Genomic DNA, 14,807 nt, shown 5'->3' with positions numbered 1-14,807 from the left:
CACCAATCAACACAAAAAAAATGGAAAAAGTCTTAGCCAGCATTTACTACGATCCCTCGCATCCTGCAGGTTACGCAGGAGTTCAAAAATTGTATCGTGCTGCCAAAACGCGACTGAAAAGTCTCCGTTTACCTCAAGTGCAACGATGGTTACAAGAACAAGCTACCTACACTTTACACAAACCCATTCGACGCAAGTTTGCCAGAAGTCGCACCCGAGTGGAAGGCATTGATCATCAATGGCAAGCCGATTTAGCCGATGTCTCTCATTTGGCCAGCTACAATCGTGGCTACAAATATTTGTTTTGTGTCATCGACGTCTTTTCCAAATTTGCCTGGGTCGTGCCCTTGACTTCCAAATCGAGCAGCGAGTTAGTGCGAGCCCTGCAACGAGTGTTGAAACAAAGCGGTCGTCACCCTCTTCGATGGCAAACGGACAAAGGCACCGAATTTCTGAACCAAGCTTTCCAAAAAGAATTAAAGAAATGTGACATTCATTTTTTTACCACCGAGAATCCCGAAACCAAAGCAAGCATCGTGGAACGTTTTCAACACACTTTGAAAGAACGCATGTGGAAATATTTTACGCATCACCACACTCTGAAGTACATCGACATCTTACCGCACCTGGTGCAAGCGTACAACCAATCTTACCATCGAAGCATCGGACGTGCCCCGCAAGACGTGACTCCCGACAACGAAGTGCTGGTGTTTGAGCGCCTGTTCGGTACGTCCCCGACGAGGGCTGTCCCCAAGAAAAGTGGAGAGTTGGTCGTAGGAGATTGGGTACGCATTGGCAAAACCAAACGCACTTTCGACAAAGGTTACTTACCTAACTGGACGACCGAACTGTTTCGCGTCACTGGAAGAGTGCATGGCCGTCATCCAACCGTCTATAAATTGGAAGACATGAACGGAGAAGTGCTCAAAGGAACGTTTTATTTGCCCGAGTTACAACGTGTCACCAAAAAAGAAGACGATGTGTACGACATCGAAAGCATTCTCGAGCGCAGAACCCGTAAAGTGGGCAAACGACGTGTCAAAGAAGTCAAAGTACGTTGGAAAGGATATCCACCCAGTTTCGATTCTTGGATCGACGCTTCGCAAGTCATCGACTATAAAAAGAAGAAGTGACCATCATGCCCTTTCACACAGCAGACGCAGCTACGTCGACCACTCCTTCTTCCCCTAGTTCTTCTGTGCAAGATTTACAAAAACAACCCTTGTGGGTGTGGTGTGGAGAACGTGTGCCTAAAATGCAAATCGTCTTTTTCTGCCAAATCTTCGTGGTGTATTGTGTCATCGGGGCAGCCATTGCCAATTTGAGTTTGCAACAAGGAGACAAACAATTGTGGACCATTTTATTGAGCAGTTGCATCGGTTACCTGCTTCCCAATCCCTCCCTGAAATTCTCCTCGAACGGGAACGTTGTGTCCAGTGCCAGTGCCAGTCACCACTCCAACAACAACCACAACCAGAACCCCATTTTGGGCGGAGACACACCTCTGACATCCACTAATATTCCCTCGGACAGCCACAGAACTCTGGAATTATGAGTCACGAAAACCAATTTTACTTAACCTTACCCAGTGACAGTTCCATGGAGGTGTTTCCCCACAACACGTTGTGCTGTTACACGGCTAAATTACCTCAAGCCATCCCCTTAGATCACGAAGCCCATTGGGAAGTGGCTTTAGTGGAAATGATTCACCCGACCCAAGTCCTCAATGTCCTTCCCAATCAAAATTATTTTAAGGTAGAAGTTCATGACAAACCATTGCAAGAGGAGTTGGATAAGATTGGCACATATAGCAATAAAACCTATGATGACAAAACTAAAACGTGGACCTACAACTTGTCCATTCTCCCAGGCTATTATTTCAGTGGTCATCATTTGGTCAGCACCATAGCCTCCAAGTTTAATGGCGTGTTCCATAAAGCTTTGGGGAATGTCCAAAAAAGTGTCACCCTGGAATACCACAAAATAGCTCGTCGCTTTCTGATGAAATTTTCTGAGGGGTCCAGAAAATTCATGTCTTTCTTATTTTGTCCTGAATTGTTTGACATATTGGGCGGTGACACGGAGATGAGGAAGATAGGAGAACAAAAAAAACCCCCCGAATTATCAGTCATTTATGACAACGACTCTTTTGCCAAGTATTTTCGTTTCCTGGTAGAACTGAACCAAGGACTGAATTTGATGTTCGTGTACTCCGATGTGGTGGAATACAACGTGGTGGGACACACCTCTGTGCCGTTACTGCGTGTCATTCCTTTCAAAGTGGATTCTGCCACAAACGCTGACGAGGAAGGTGGAAACACTTATCACGTCCACCGCGAATTTGTCCATCCTCACTATTTACCGGTCAGCAAGTCGTATTTGGACACGGTCAACATTACTATAAAAGGAGATTTGGGACAAAATATTCCATTCACCAAAGGAAAAGTCACGGTGAAACTCCATTTTTGAAAACGGTTCTCTCACGACTCGTAAGTAAGTCATGTATCCAGTGTACCAAGGGGTGGCTCGACAACGAGGACACGGTTTAGGAGACATGTTAAAATCGGCCTTTCGTTCGGTGGCCCCAGTGTTGAAACCGATGGTGACATGAGGATTGCACGCCTTGAAAGATGCGGCACTGACGCAAGGCAAAGAATTTCTCCAAAATGTCATCATCGACAAACAAAACCCTAAAGAAGCCTTCATGAGGGCAGGCAAAAATGTCTTGCTGCAAACGGGCAAAGACATTTTGGGCCGACGAGAGACACCTATAAATGCCCTGCACGCTACCGAGTCTGGCATTCGGCAAGGACAAGGCAGAAAGAGACGACGAATAAGAAAACACCCTTTCACCAGACTTCAAGCGAGAAAGGCCAAGAAAAGAAGAACCGTTCGAGACTTAGACGTTTTCGATTATTGAAACACAGAACAAAATGATGCACCGAGAGTCTTGCGCTTGTTCCAAGACGGAACTGGATCTGTTTGCCATGCCCCCTACCATGATGACGATGCAAGAATCCCAATGGGTGGAATTTAATCCCGTCTCCTCATTGACCGATTCCGCTCCCATCGAGTTTGAAATCAAAGGACAGCCCGAAGATTACATCGATCTGAATAGCAGTTACTTGTACTTGAAAGTCCAAGTTCTAGATAAGGATGGTAATGGAGTAAAAGACGATGACGAAATAGGTCCCGTCAACAATTTCATGCATTCCTTGTTCAGCTCAGTGGATTTGTACTTGAATAACAAACTGGTCAGCAGCAGCATGGATACATACCCTTACCGTGCCTACTTGGAAAATCTCTTGACGTACGGAATAGATGCCAAGGATAGTCATCTCAATGCCTGTGTGCTGTGGGTAGCTGACGAAGCGGGCAAGTTAGAAAAAACAGATACATCCAATTCCAGCTTTGAGGCAAGACAAGACAAAATCTTAAACAAGAAAAGTTTAGAACTGATGGATCGTTTGCATTTGGACATGTGGTTGCAAGAGAAATATTTGCTGAACGGGGTGAATGTCCGCTTGAGACTGAATCGCAGCAGTGCCGCTTTCCATTTGATAGCTGCTGATCCTACTAAGCCTCCTAAAAGCACAATTTTAGAGGCCAAACTCTACGTACGACGCGTGGAAGTGTTACCCAAAGTGGGTAACGACATCAGTCAAACGTTGAGCAGAACGACCGCCAAGTATCCCATACGACGTGTGGAAGTGAAAACGTTCACCATTCCCAGCGGACTGCAATCCATAACCGAAGATCATCTGTTCCAAGGACAGCTACCCAAACGTTTAATCCTTGGTATGGTCTCGAATTCAGCCTTCAACGGAGCCTTCAATCAAAATCCTTTCAACTTTCAACACTTTTTAGTGAAGAAAGTCGAAGTCAGTCGCGATGGCAAGACCTTGTGTACCCGACCTTTCGAACCTAAATTTGATGACGGGAATTACTTGAGATCGTACTTGTCCCTGTACGAAGCCACCGGCCAGTTAGGAACCAACACCAGTCACGGCATTGAGTACGAAGATTATGCAGGAGGCTATGCTTTGTGGGCTTTCGATTTCACTCCAGACCAAGGCAGCGATGAGGGACATTTCCACCCTATAAAATCTGGCCAGATTCGTGTGGAACTTCAGTTTAAAGATAAACTGCCAGCGACAGTCAACGTCATCCTGTATGCAGAATTCGATAATACGATAGAAATCAACAGTTTGAGAGAAGTCATTCTAGACTATTAGAAGCTATGGAAGACTGTTATCCCTCTTTACCTAGTGGAGAAACTTTGGACATGAAATGTGAGGAGACTGTGGAAGAAGAAGTGATCATGATGAAATCAAGATGGCCAGAACAAGAAGCCCATTTAGTCTCCTGTTTTGCCAAACACTTGGTCGACAAAATAACGGAATTGATCAAGAAAAATTGCTATGGATGTCAAAACGATCATCCCAGTCAAATTCAACACGATAAATGCCTAATGTTAAGTCAAGAAGAAAAATTGGACGAGTATCTGGACGAAGCTTGGAGTCTCATCTCGAACAAAGACGTGTTGCACCAGTGGTATAAAGACTTGCGTGAACATTCTTGTCCAGCATTAACCACTCAAGAGATCCATCGTATCGAAGCTCTCCTGAATCAGAGTGAGGAAACAGAACGAATAACCGTTTATTCGTCAGACATTTTCAAGCAAAAAGTCAGGATCGAATTGACGACTTATTATTACCTGTGAAGAAAAAACACAAAACAATGGATACCTGGGAACTTTATTACCTTTTGAACCACAGTTCGTATACGTCTTCTTGGAATCCTGTCGTCTGTGCTAAAGATGAACTCCCTCATCGCAAACCTAAAGACCATCAAGCTTACGTGATCAACACGGACGACAGTCATCTCCCAGGAACCCACTGGGTAGCCGTCTACTTTCCTCAAGAAGGATGTGTGGAATATTTCGATTCGTACGGATTGCCCCCTTTGGAAGACAATATCATTGACTTTATGAGAAGAAATGCTCAAACCACCCGATTCAATAACGTGAAATTACAAGGCACAGATTCCTTGGTGTGTGGACAGTACTGTGTGTATTTTCTGCATCATCGCAGCCTGGGCTATTCCTTAGAACATTTAGTGACTCATTTCGATCCTCGTTTTTCTGCTAGAAATGATGTGAAAGTAGATCGATGGTTTTGTGACCATTATGCTTATCTTTTGTCTCAAGCTAGGAAACGTAGTGTCCAACAATGGCCTAATGATTTCCAACAGTGGAAATCACAATTTCATTCACAACGTTGTCAGCCCTGTTCAAAGTAGTTAGTAATTGAAGAAAAAAATGTTTGTGATTAGAAAAAAATTGTTTGATGTTATAGTGTTGGATTATTGTTAAAAATGTTGTTGTTTAGTGTTAAGTGATTTTTGAATAAAAAATGTTGTGTTTAGAAAAAAATGCCTTTGTGGTTTGTTTAGCTATAAGAATGTTGGGTTGATGCTCTTTCATTTCTTACTATCCCTCTCATGAATGTTGCGGCTCGAAAATCGTGTGGGGGATGTTTTCCTTCACGTCCGCGCTTTAACTTTAAGAACCGGGGTTGTTTCCAGTCTAGCCATCCATTGTCGACTCATCCTCCTAAGAATATGTGCTCCAAACTAGCTAAGCTCAACGAAGCCTACGTGAATTTGCATAGGGTCAGACACAGTCTGATACCGAAGCCAGAAGAAATAGAGAATGTGAGAATGTTAAAAATCACTGAAGACCTAATAGAAGAGCTCTTCAGAGAAGAAGTGAACAGGGAAAAAGAAGAATGGACAGAGAAGTACAGACTTCAGAGACAGCAGCAACAACAGCAACAAGAACAACAACAGCAGCAGCAACCTGAAGCTGACAGAGGCTTCGTCGATTGCCGTATCGACACCAAAGAGTTCTTCTTCTCTTTCCGAAGAAGCAGACCTATTGCCAGAAAGTCTATAATCAGAGGACATCGCATTCTTAGAAACTAAAAAAAGAATGCCATAGCAAACAAAAAAACAGCCCTTTTCAGGGCTACCCAATACTCTAGAAAAGAAATAACTATTAATTTGCCAATGTGTGTGTGTGTGTGTGTGTGTGTGTGTGTGTGTGTAGGTAGAGTAGTGTGAAAATAAACACTAACTCTTTTTAAAAAATGTGAGGGTATGTGTTGGTGTGTTAGTAAGAGCTCAAGTAAGTTGGTGGAGATAGTAGATTAAAATGATATCTTTTCTTAGTGTTTGAGGTGTATATTAGGGGTTAGATTGGATTGATTTGAGTATGTGGATAGTCTATTGAAGTGATTTATAAAAAAATTTTACAATAGTGATGGGTAGCATAAAAAGTGAGTGAGTGTTTCTTTTAGGTCCGCGCGTTGTTGTTGATTTTGGTCATGATCTAGGTAAGATGAATTTTATGTTATTAGGGGGATGTTTTCCTTCACGTCCGCGCTTTCAGTATAAATTGAAACTCGTTCGGCAGTCCAGCTACCCTTGTTGATTGATCAACACCAAAAAAATGAACACGAGACTTGAGAAACTGTTGGAGCTTCATGTGCATCTGGAATATGCCAGGCGCATATTAAATGAACTGGCCGCGGAAGCCATTGTCGAGGAGGGAAGGATAAGAGAGGAGGAAAGAAGAAACAAAGAAGAAGAAGAAAGAAGATATAAAGAGGAAAGAAGAAACAAAGAAGAGGAGGAGGAAAAGGAGAGAAGAAATTTCAAAATCCCAGAGAGCGAAAATTGGGATTCTGAAGCGACATATCCTGCCTCTGCTCTCTCCCCCCAAAAGGTAAAAAGTAACTGGGGGATAAGATGTGTATGTGGCACCAGGCCTGGAAGGTGCCACCATTAACCAGGTGTCCATGAAGTTCCAAACAAAACAGCCCTTTTCAGGGCTACCCAATACTCTAGAAAAGAAATAACGATCCATTTGCCAATGTGTGTAGGTAGAGTAGTGTGATTATAAACACTAACTCTTTTTAAAAAATGTGAGGGTATGTGTTTGTGTGTTTGTGTTTGTGTTTGTAAGAGCTCAGGTATGTTTGTGTGAATAGTAGATTATGGGTTTCTTTATTGTTTCTTAGAGTATGTGGAGAGTATAGTTTGGGTTTGATTATAAGAAATGAGAAAAGTGGGGATGTTTTCCTTCACGTCCGCACGTTGTTGGGTTATGATCTAGGTAAGATCAATTTTATGTTTTTAGGGGGATGTTTTCCATCACGTCCGTGCTTTTTGTATAAGAACCCACAGTATTCGTGGTTCAAACCATTCTGCAAAGAATAAAAAAGAAGATGGCTTCAAACCACCTTAACAAAATGGAAAAATTGCAAAACGTGATGGACAGTTTAGGAATGTTTGAGCAAATGTTGGTTAACCTAAACGAGGATCACTATTCATATAGTCCCCATAGAGTGAAGATGGAGATAAACAATTTACGAAAAATGAAGGTAATCATCAGTGATCTGTTGAAAGAAATAAAGGAGGAGAAGGAGGATGAAGAGGAAAGGATAAGGATGAGAGAATGGAATGAAAAAATTGAAAAAGAAGAAGAAAATGAAAAGAGGAAGAAAGAAGAGGAGGAAGAGAAGAAAGAAGAGGAGGAGAAGAAAAAAAAGAAAGAGAAGAAGAGTGTAGGAGATAAAATAAGAACTTGGTGGAGGAAAAGAAGAAATTAGAAGAAGAAGAAGAAAACCCAAAGGCCCTTTTCAGGGCCAGCCATATATCTCGAAAAGAGATAGCCTTTGAATTGCCTACCCCTTTTTTAAAAAAATTTTTTTTAAAAAAAATCCCATGTTCCATTCCCTTTGTCCCTAAACTCTATTCCCATGTTAAATTCCCCTTGTACGTAGAGTGACCCACGATTTATTGCCATGTTAAATTCCCCTTGTACGTAGAGTGACCCACGATTTATTGCCATGTTAAATTCCCCTTGTACGTAGAGTGACCCACGATTTATTGCCATGTTAAATTCCCCTTGTACGTAGAGTGACCCACGATTTTTCGCCATGTTAAATTTCCATTGTACGTAGAGTGACCCAGGGGTCCCTGTAATGCTAATTCCCATTGTACGTAGGGTGACCCCATTCACTACTAATAATTATGTACATCTGTTAAAAAAATTGTGGGTTTACTTCATTCAGTACCACTGTGATAAACAGCTGCATTACTACATCAATAAAAAGAAGTTCTCAAATTTTCCAGTAATTTTGGGACCGCAATGTTTTATAAATTTAGCTTGTATGTATCATGTTTTATTTTGTTTATTTTATCAAAATAATGAAGACATCTTGTTTTCTTAAACACATTTCATGTGCAGATTGATACTGTTGGGTTGGTGTAACTAGAAACATAACTGCAGTTGTATCTGGCAGATTTTAAAGTGTGACATCTTTAAACAAAATATTTCAGTGGTTGTAAGTTGGGATTTTCATTCTTCATTTTGTTTATTTCTACATTCAAACATATTTTTTTGAGAAGCCTTGACACACTTGAGTCTAACTCGGTAGCAGACACTGTCTCCAATTTCTGATTGTCACTTAATTTTGGTTTGTTATTAACTCTAATTAGCACCCGATTTATCTATTTTTTTCAAAAACGATTGTGATGCAAGTTAAAATTGTTACTTACAAAAATTGTATTACTATATTTACTCATCAGGTTTTTTCTTCTAAAAAATTGTGTACTGCTTGCCACAGAGTATTACAGGTATACAGTACTGTATGGGTTACCCATAGCAACATGTTGTGTAAATTCAGTCACTGACAGTTTCCATGATTCATGTCGAAAACTAATTATAGCAAAGTTAATACTTGAAGTCTACATTTTGTTGTTTGGAGTTTCATAAATGTACCAGGTCTACAGTTGGCACTGTTAAAATCTGTCCATCAAGATGTGGAAAAAAAGAGAGAGAGAGAGGAACAGAAGAAGAAAAATAAAATCGGTTCTAAATATGGAAATATGGGTTTTAAAAACATACAGAAGGGCAGATATATTTCATAAAGGGTGGAAAGAAGAAAGAAAAAAGCAATAAAATTGGTATTATCAGTGTGGTGATATAATTTTTTTTTCCACTGATACATTTCAGTATCTCATTAAGAAATATATAACAAATGTCAATATCACACTATGAAATATATAATAAAGTCATGATATTTAATCAGTTATACATATTTAAAGGGAAGTGAGACTGACTTTATTTCTTTATAGACTGTGTTGTACCAGTAAATAAGAACTTTATATCTAGCTACGGTGGATATAGTTTTACTTTTGATATGAATGAATCATCTCAGCTCAGTAAATACAATCCTGATCATTGCCCAACAGTTTGCATTCAGCAAAGAAAACTAACAAAATCCATTTGTTATATACTATGGGAGATGATCTATTCTATTTTTGTGGGCTTTAATCAGTTTATGGGGTACTTGAGATGTACAGTAGTTATTTTTATGTATGTATGAGAAAGACAGTCCAACAAAGGATGTACTCTTCAAGTTCAGGAATGAAAACAGACCCCAAATACATGTACCCAGATACCAAAATCCAGATCTTATAAAGAGGATGTTCTAGCATTCTCTAATGAATGCAGACAGCCATGAATGACCAAGTTCCACCCAACAACTACACTAGGTCCCAGTTTGAAATCTAATATCTATACTCACCTGGAAGTCAACACCAACTGCAAACTTCACAGACCCAGATCTGCCATTGCATAATGCTCTGGCAGATCTGGTTCTGTGAAGTTTAATACATAATGCACTGGCAGATCTGGTTCTGTGAAGTTTAATACATAATGCACTGGCAGAACTGGTTCTGTGAAGTTTAATACATAATGCACTGGCAGAACTGGTTCTGTGAAGTTTAATACATAATGCTCTGGCAGATCTGGTTCTGTGAAGTTTAATACATAATACTCTAGCAGATCTGGTTCTGTGAAGTTTGGAGCAATAATAGAACAAACAACATAGTCCATGATCTGCCAGCACATTATGTGATGGCAGATCTGGGTCTTTGTTGTTTACTGTTGGATCCAACTAATTATTCTTCAACCAGGGGCTTTAGAGATGGTTTTGTGGAAAGCAGTACAAGTGTGGTTTCTTTATTTTCTTTTGAGGGCATGCAAGTGATTCAAGCAGGGAAAGGGTCAAAAGATGTAATTTGTATCAATATGTCAAAATTGTTTACTTCCCATAAATCTGTTTTGGCATTTATATTAAGAATGTTGGGTTAGCAGATAGAATCCAGTTTTGAGATGTGAATCTCCAGTTTGAGATGTGAATCTCCAGGATTGTGTAGGGAAATGAAATAGGTATGTATGAGAGTATGTACAGTAGGAATCTACAGCAAAAGGTTTTACATCCCTCCAGTTGATGAAGGCGACTGTAAAATGTTTTATATGGTATGATTGCAGTTATTGAGAAAAGGGCTGAAGAATAAAATAAAGGGAAGAAAATGAAAGAAAAGATAAACACAATGGTCATAAAAATGACAATATAATGGAAATAAGAGTTGATGCCAGAATTTACACTGCATGACATGGTGAAAGGAAATAAAGGCTTAGTGAGCTCAAGTACTCTACTTGTGATGCTTCATGCCTCCCTATCTAATGACATTCTCCAGATTAATCAGTTAGTGCAAAAAACTATTTCTCAGATTAATCCAACAGGACATGCCTTGAATTCTTTGACCTCACTCATAATATGAATATGTCTATATGTATGCATAGTTTTGAATGGCACATAAGCACAATCCTGGCTCTATAGTGCCAATTAAAAATTAGCCTTCAAAATTGTGAAGTTACACATCTGAAATAAATTTAGGACGATAAACCCAAATAAATGTAAACTGCTACTGTGGTTCTACAAGATAAAAGCTGTTTGGTTAATATATTAAAATGCCTTTAAGTGGTATATAAAGTAAAAGATAAAGACAAAAAGTTCCTTAAACTATATAGGGTGAAAATTTGTTCAATAAACTACATTTTTTAAAGGTTAGAGTCTTGGATTTGGCCAATGTGGGTATGTGAGAAAGCTTGCCAGTAGCTTCTCGTGGGTTGGTCGTTCTTTCCGGGGTTTTCCCTGGTTCTTCCTCCACCAATAATACTGGCCACCATGTATAGCCTATCGTGTGCTGAAAAATGGCATTAAACCCAACAACAACAACAACAACATTTTTTTTAAAAATGGAGTTTTTCATTGATTGTCAAAATAGCTTCTTAATTGAGTTCACATAAAAGGCGTGTGTCTTATAGGGAACTGCTCTGGTGGTCTAGTGGTTAGAGCATCTTCCTCAGATGCTGGAGGTTGCGGGTTCGAACCCTGGCAGAGTCATACCAATGACTTATGAAAATGGTACTAACAGCTGCCTTGTTTAGCACTCATCATTAAGAGGTTAGTGTTAAGACTGGTCAACCTGGTGTCAGGATAATGTGACTGGGTAGGATATCATGCTACATGTTTGTGACATGATGCCCCAGTGCTAGACATCACTATAAACTGTTACATTGCAAACATCATAGCGATATGACTGAAACATTTTTAAAGCTTCGTTAAAAATCAAAATTAAAAACACACAGACATCACAATCTTTTAGGGTGGAAATTGATACAGTCAACAAGAATGTAATCTACTCTAAGTGACTCTGCAAGGTATGGAGTTTGGTTGAGTTTCTCTCATCAGACAAGGTGGTACTGTGCCACTTGGGTATTGGATACACATACCAGACCTGTGTATAGGGCACATATACCAGACCTGTGTATAGGACACACATACCAGACCTGTGTATAGGGCACATATAGCAGACCTGTGTTTAGGGCACACATACCAGAGCTGTGTATAGGGCAAACATACTAGACCTGTGAATAGGGCACACATACTAGACCTGTGAATAGGGCACACACACCAGACCAGTGTATAGGGCACACATACCAGACCTGTGAATAAGGCACACATACCAGACCTGTGTATAGGACACACATACCAGACCTGTGTATAGGGCACAGATAGCAGACCTGTGTATAGGGCATACATACCAGACCTGTGTATAGGGCACACATACCAGACCTGTGTATAGGGCACACATACTAGACCTGTGAATAGGGCACACATACCAGACCTGTGAATAAGGCACACATACCAGACCTGTGTATAGGGCACACATACCAGACCTGTGTATAAGACACACATACCAGACCTGTGTATAGACCATTCTTAGAATGTATTCATGTATTCGTGTGACCCTGGGTCAACGAATCCAAAACGAGGCTAATGTAGGCACCAGCTTCATTTTACCTCACAACCATGGCTGCTACAGTTGATACCGGCAACAGAAAAAATCGTGACAATTATTGTTGTGTTCCGTTGTGCAATGGGAATGCTAGAATTCACATAGATTTAAGCTTCCACCATATCCCATCAGTGAAGAAGATGGAGCTTCGTAGAAAATGGATTGTTGCAATACGTCGTGATGAGGGGCCGAATTTTAAGGTAAGAAACTGGATGATTGTTGTTGTGTTTATATTTTCTTGCAACTGAATGATGTAAGAAAGAGAAATCCAAACGCAACATAGATTCTGTCGATGAAGCAAATGATTGTATGTATGTGTGTTTTATAATGACAGGTTTCTAAAAATGTTACCCCTAGAACATTCCACTTAATGGGGTCATCGAAAGTTGGGCGTACCTCCACGCAGCACATTTATATAAGAAATTATGAATTGACGTAGGAGTAGTAAGTACAGAAAAAGTAAACGTTATTACCTCGTTAAAAAAAAAAAAAGTAGAATGTAAATGACCACGATAGAGAAGAGAGATAGCACCAGTACAATGTAAATGATGAGAGTAGAAGTTGAATGAAATTACGAGAGAGAGAGAAAGAGGGGATAAGAATTAATGAAGCTGTTGATAAAACATATTGATGTGTGTAAACGTAAGGGAAAACGCACACTTAAATCACAGGCCATTGAAATTCTATCATTGTAGTAAGTTAATGTCAGATAATACCCCTCCAAAGGGAAGCAGATATATATATATATATATATATATATATATATATATATATATATATATATATATATATATCTGTGTGTGTGTGTATGTGATTTTTTCCCTCTCTTTTGTCTTCATATTCTGGCATTTTTATTTACTAGTGACATAATTTCAACGGCCTGTGCTGAAATGACTGGGCTTTTTTTACAACTAATTATTGCAATTAACTCATGGTTTGTTTTTCCTTTTCTTAGATTGTCACAAAGACAGTTGTCTGTTCTAGACACTTTAAGCAACAGGACTATAGATGGACACCCAACAGACGCTGCTTAAAACAAGATGCTATTCCATCAATATTTGCTTGGACAACTGAAGGGAAAGCAAGAAAACCACCTGCAGTGAGACAGCCAATCGCAAAGAAGGTGGATAACAACATTTTGGAAGAATTTGAGATTCCATGTGTTGACATTTACAATGAGTCTCATAAGCCAGTGCCTGAAAACCAATCACCAATGACATCAGATGAGTAAGTATCAGCTGTTTTCAGAGTACATTTGTAGTTCTTTTTGTGATGGACAACTCTACTATCTCTATTTTAGCAAATGTAAGACATATATATTGCTTATTCAGATGGCAGTGTCATCATCAACAGGGAAGGTTAAGGTTTAAAAGACGTGATTTATGTTGGGCTTATTTTGCTTGCTGTTCTCCTCTAGATGGCACTGATATGTATCAAACCATAGCTTTGTAACTTTTGTTTTACACATTTATTTCATAGTGTATGCATGGTGTGTGTGTACATGACAGAGTGTGTTTATGTGTGTGTATGAGAGAGAGAGAGAGAGAAAGAAAGAGCAGACAATCAGTGGAAAGCAGCCCCTGTTAAAACTTGTATAATTTTAAATTATAGTGAAGCTGGTAACTTTGCTAGTTATATTTTTTGGTCTCCATTATAGTTACAAATGTTGATGAAAAGCTACATTATTATTTTATCTTCTTCAGATCCTGTGAGTTACATATAGCATGCAAAAGTAAAATTACAGAGCTGGAGGAGAGACTGAGGAAAGCAGAAACAGAATTGGAAGAGAAGGAAAGGCAACTGCAAGATTTGAATAAAAAAATAAACGTGGAGAAATTTGGATTGAACAAATTTACAGACGATGATGAAATGATAGAATTTTACACTGGTTTTCCCACATATGAGGTTTTTATAACCTTCTTCAATAGCATCAAACCTACTGCAATTAGAATGAAGAGCTTATATTACAGCACAGGGAATGACATCAACATCAGGGGACGGCAAAAGGCAATGGACCCAGTGGATGAACTTTTCATGTTTTTGTGTAGAATGAGATGTGGATTTCCCATTGAAGATATGTCTGTTCGATTTAATATTCACAGGTCTTCTGTAAGTCGGAAAATAATCATGTGGACAAATTATTTGTATTTCTTACTGGGAAGTATAAATATTTGGCCAAGTCGTGAGCAGGTTCAAGCAAATATGCCTCTTGGTTTTCAACTGTCCTACCCAGGAACTAGAATTATTATTGACTGCACAGAAACACAGAAAGACCCTCATCTCTAGTGCTTGCATCAAAGACTTATTCAAACTACAAAACTCACAACACCTGGAAAGGTTTGGTAGGGATAGCCCCACATGGTGCAATCACATTTGTGTCTTCCTTGTACTCGGGATGCATGACTGATGTGGAGATCACAAAGCTGTCAGGGCTTATAGATTTGTTAGAACCAGGGGACCAAATCATGGCAGATAAAGGTTTTGTTTTACATAAAGTTTTAGAAGGTACTGGTGTTTCCATTGCAACA

General features: G+C 39.6%; 2 protein-coding genes across 4 annotated transcripts in view; both read left to right on the top strand.

Moving 5' to 3' along the window:
- LOC149787587 (uncharacterized) overlaps positions 1-14,807 on the top strand; it is a 112,652-nt gene that overhangs the window by 53,264 nt on the left and 44,581 nt on the right. The gene's annotated exons all lie outside the window — the stretch shown is intronic.
- LOC149787589 (uncharacterized) lies at positions 5,836-14,565 on the top strand. Its single transcript, XM_089973763.1, has 2 exons — positions 5,836-13,506; positions 13,983-14,565. The coding sequence occupies exons 1-2, from the start codon at positions 13,493-13,495 to the stop codon at positions 14,563-14,565; spliced, it is 597 nt and encodes a 198-aa protein (XP_089829889.1). The 5' UTR covers positions 5,836-13,492.

This window comes from Sinohyriopsis cumingii, chromosome 11 (genome assembly GCF_028554795.1).
Source record: "Sinohyriopsis cumingii isolate HCF-2022 chromosome 11, ASM2855479v2, whole genome shotgun sequence".
Classification (NCBI taxonomy): Eukaryota; Metazoa; Mollusca; class Bivalvia; order Unionida; family Unionidae; genus Sinohyriopsis; species Sinohyriopsis cumingii.
The sequence above is the reverse complement of the archived record's forward strand: the minus strand, read 5'-3'. Positions and strand labels throughout refer to the sequence as shown.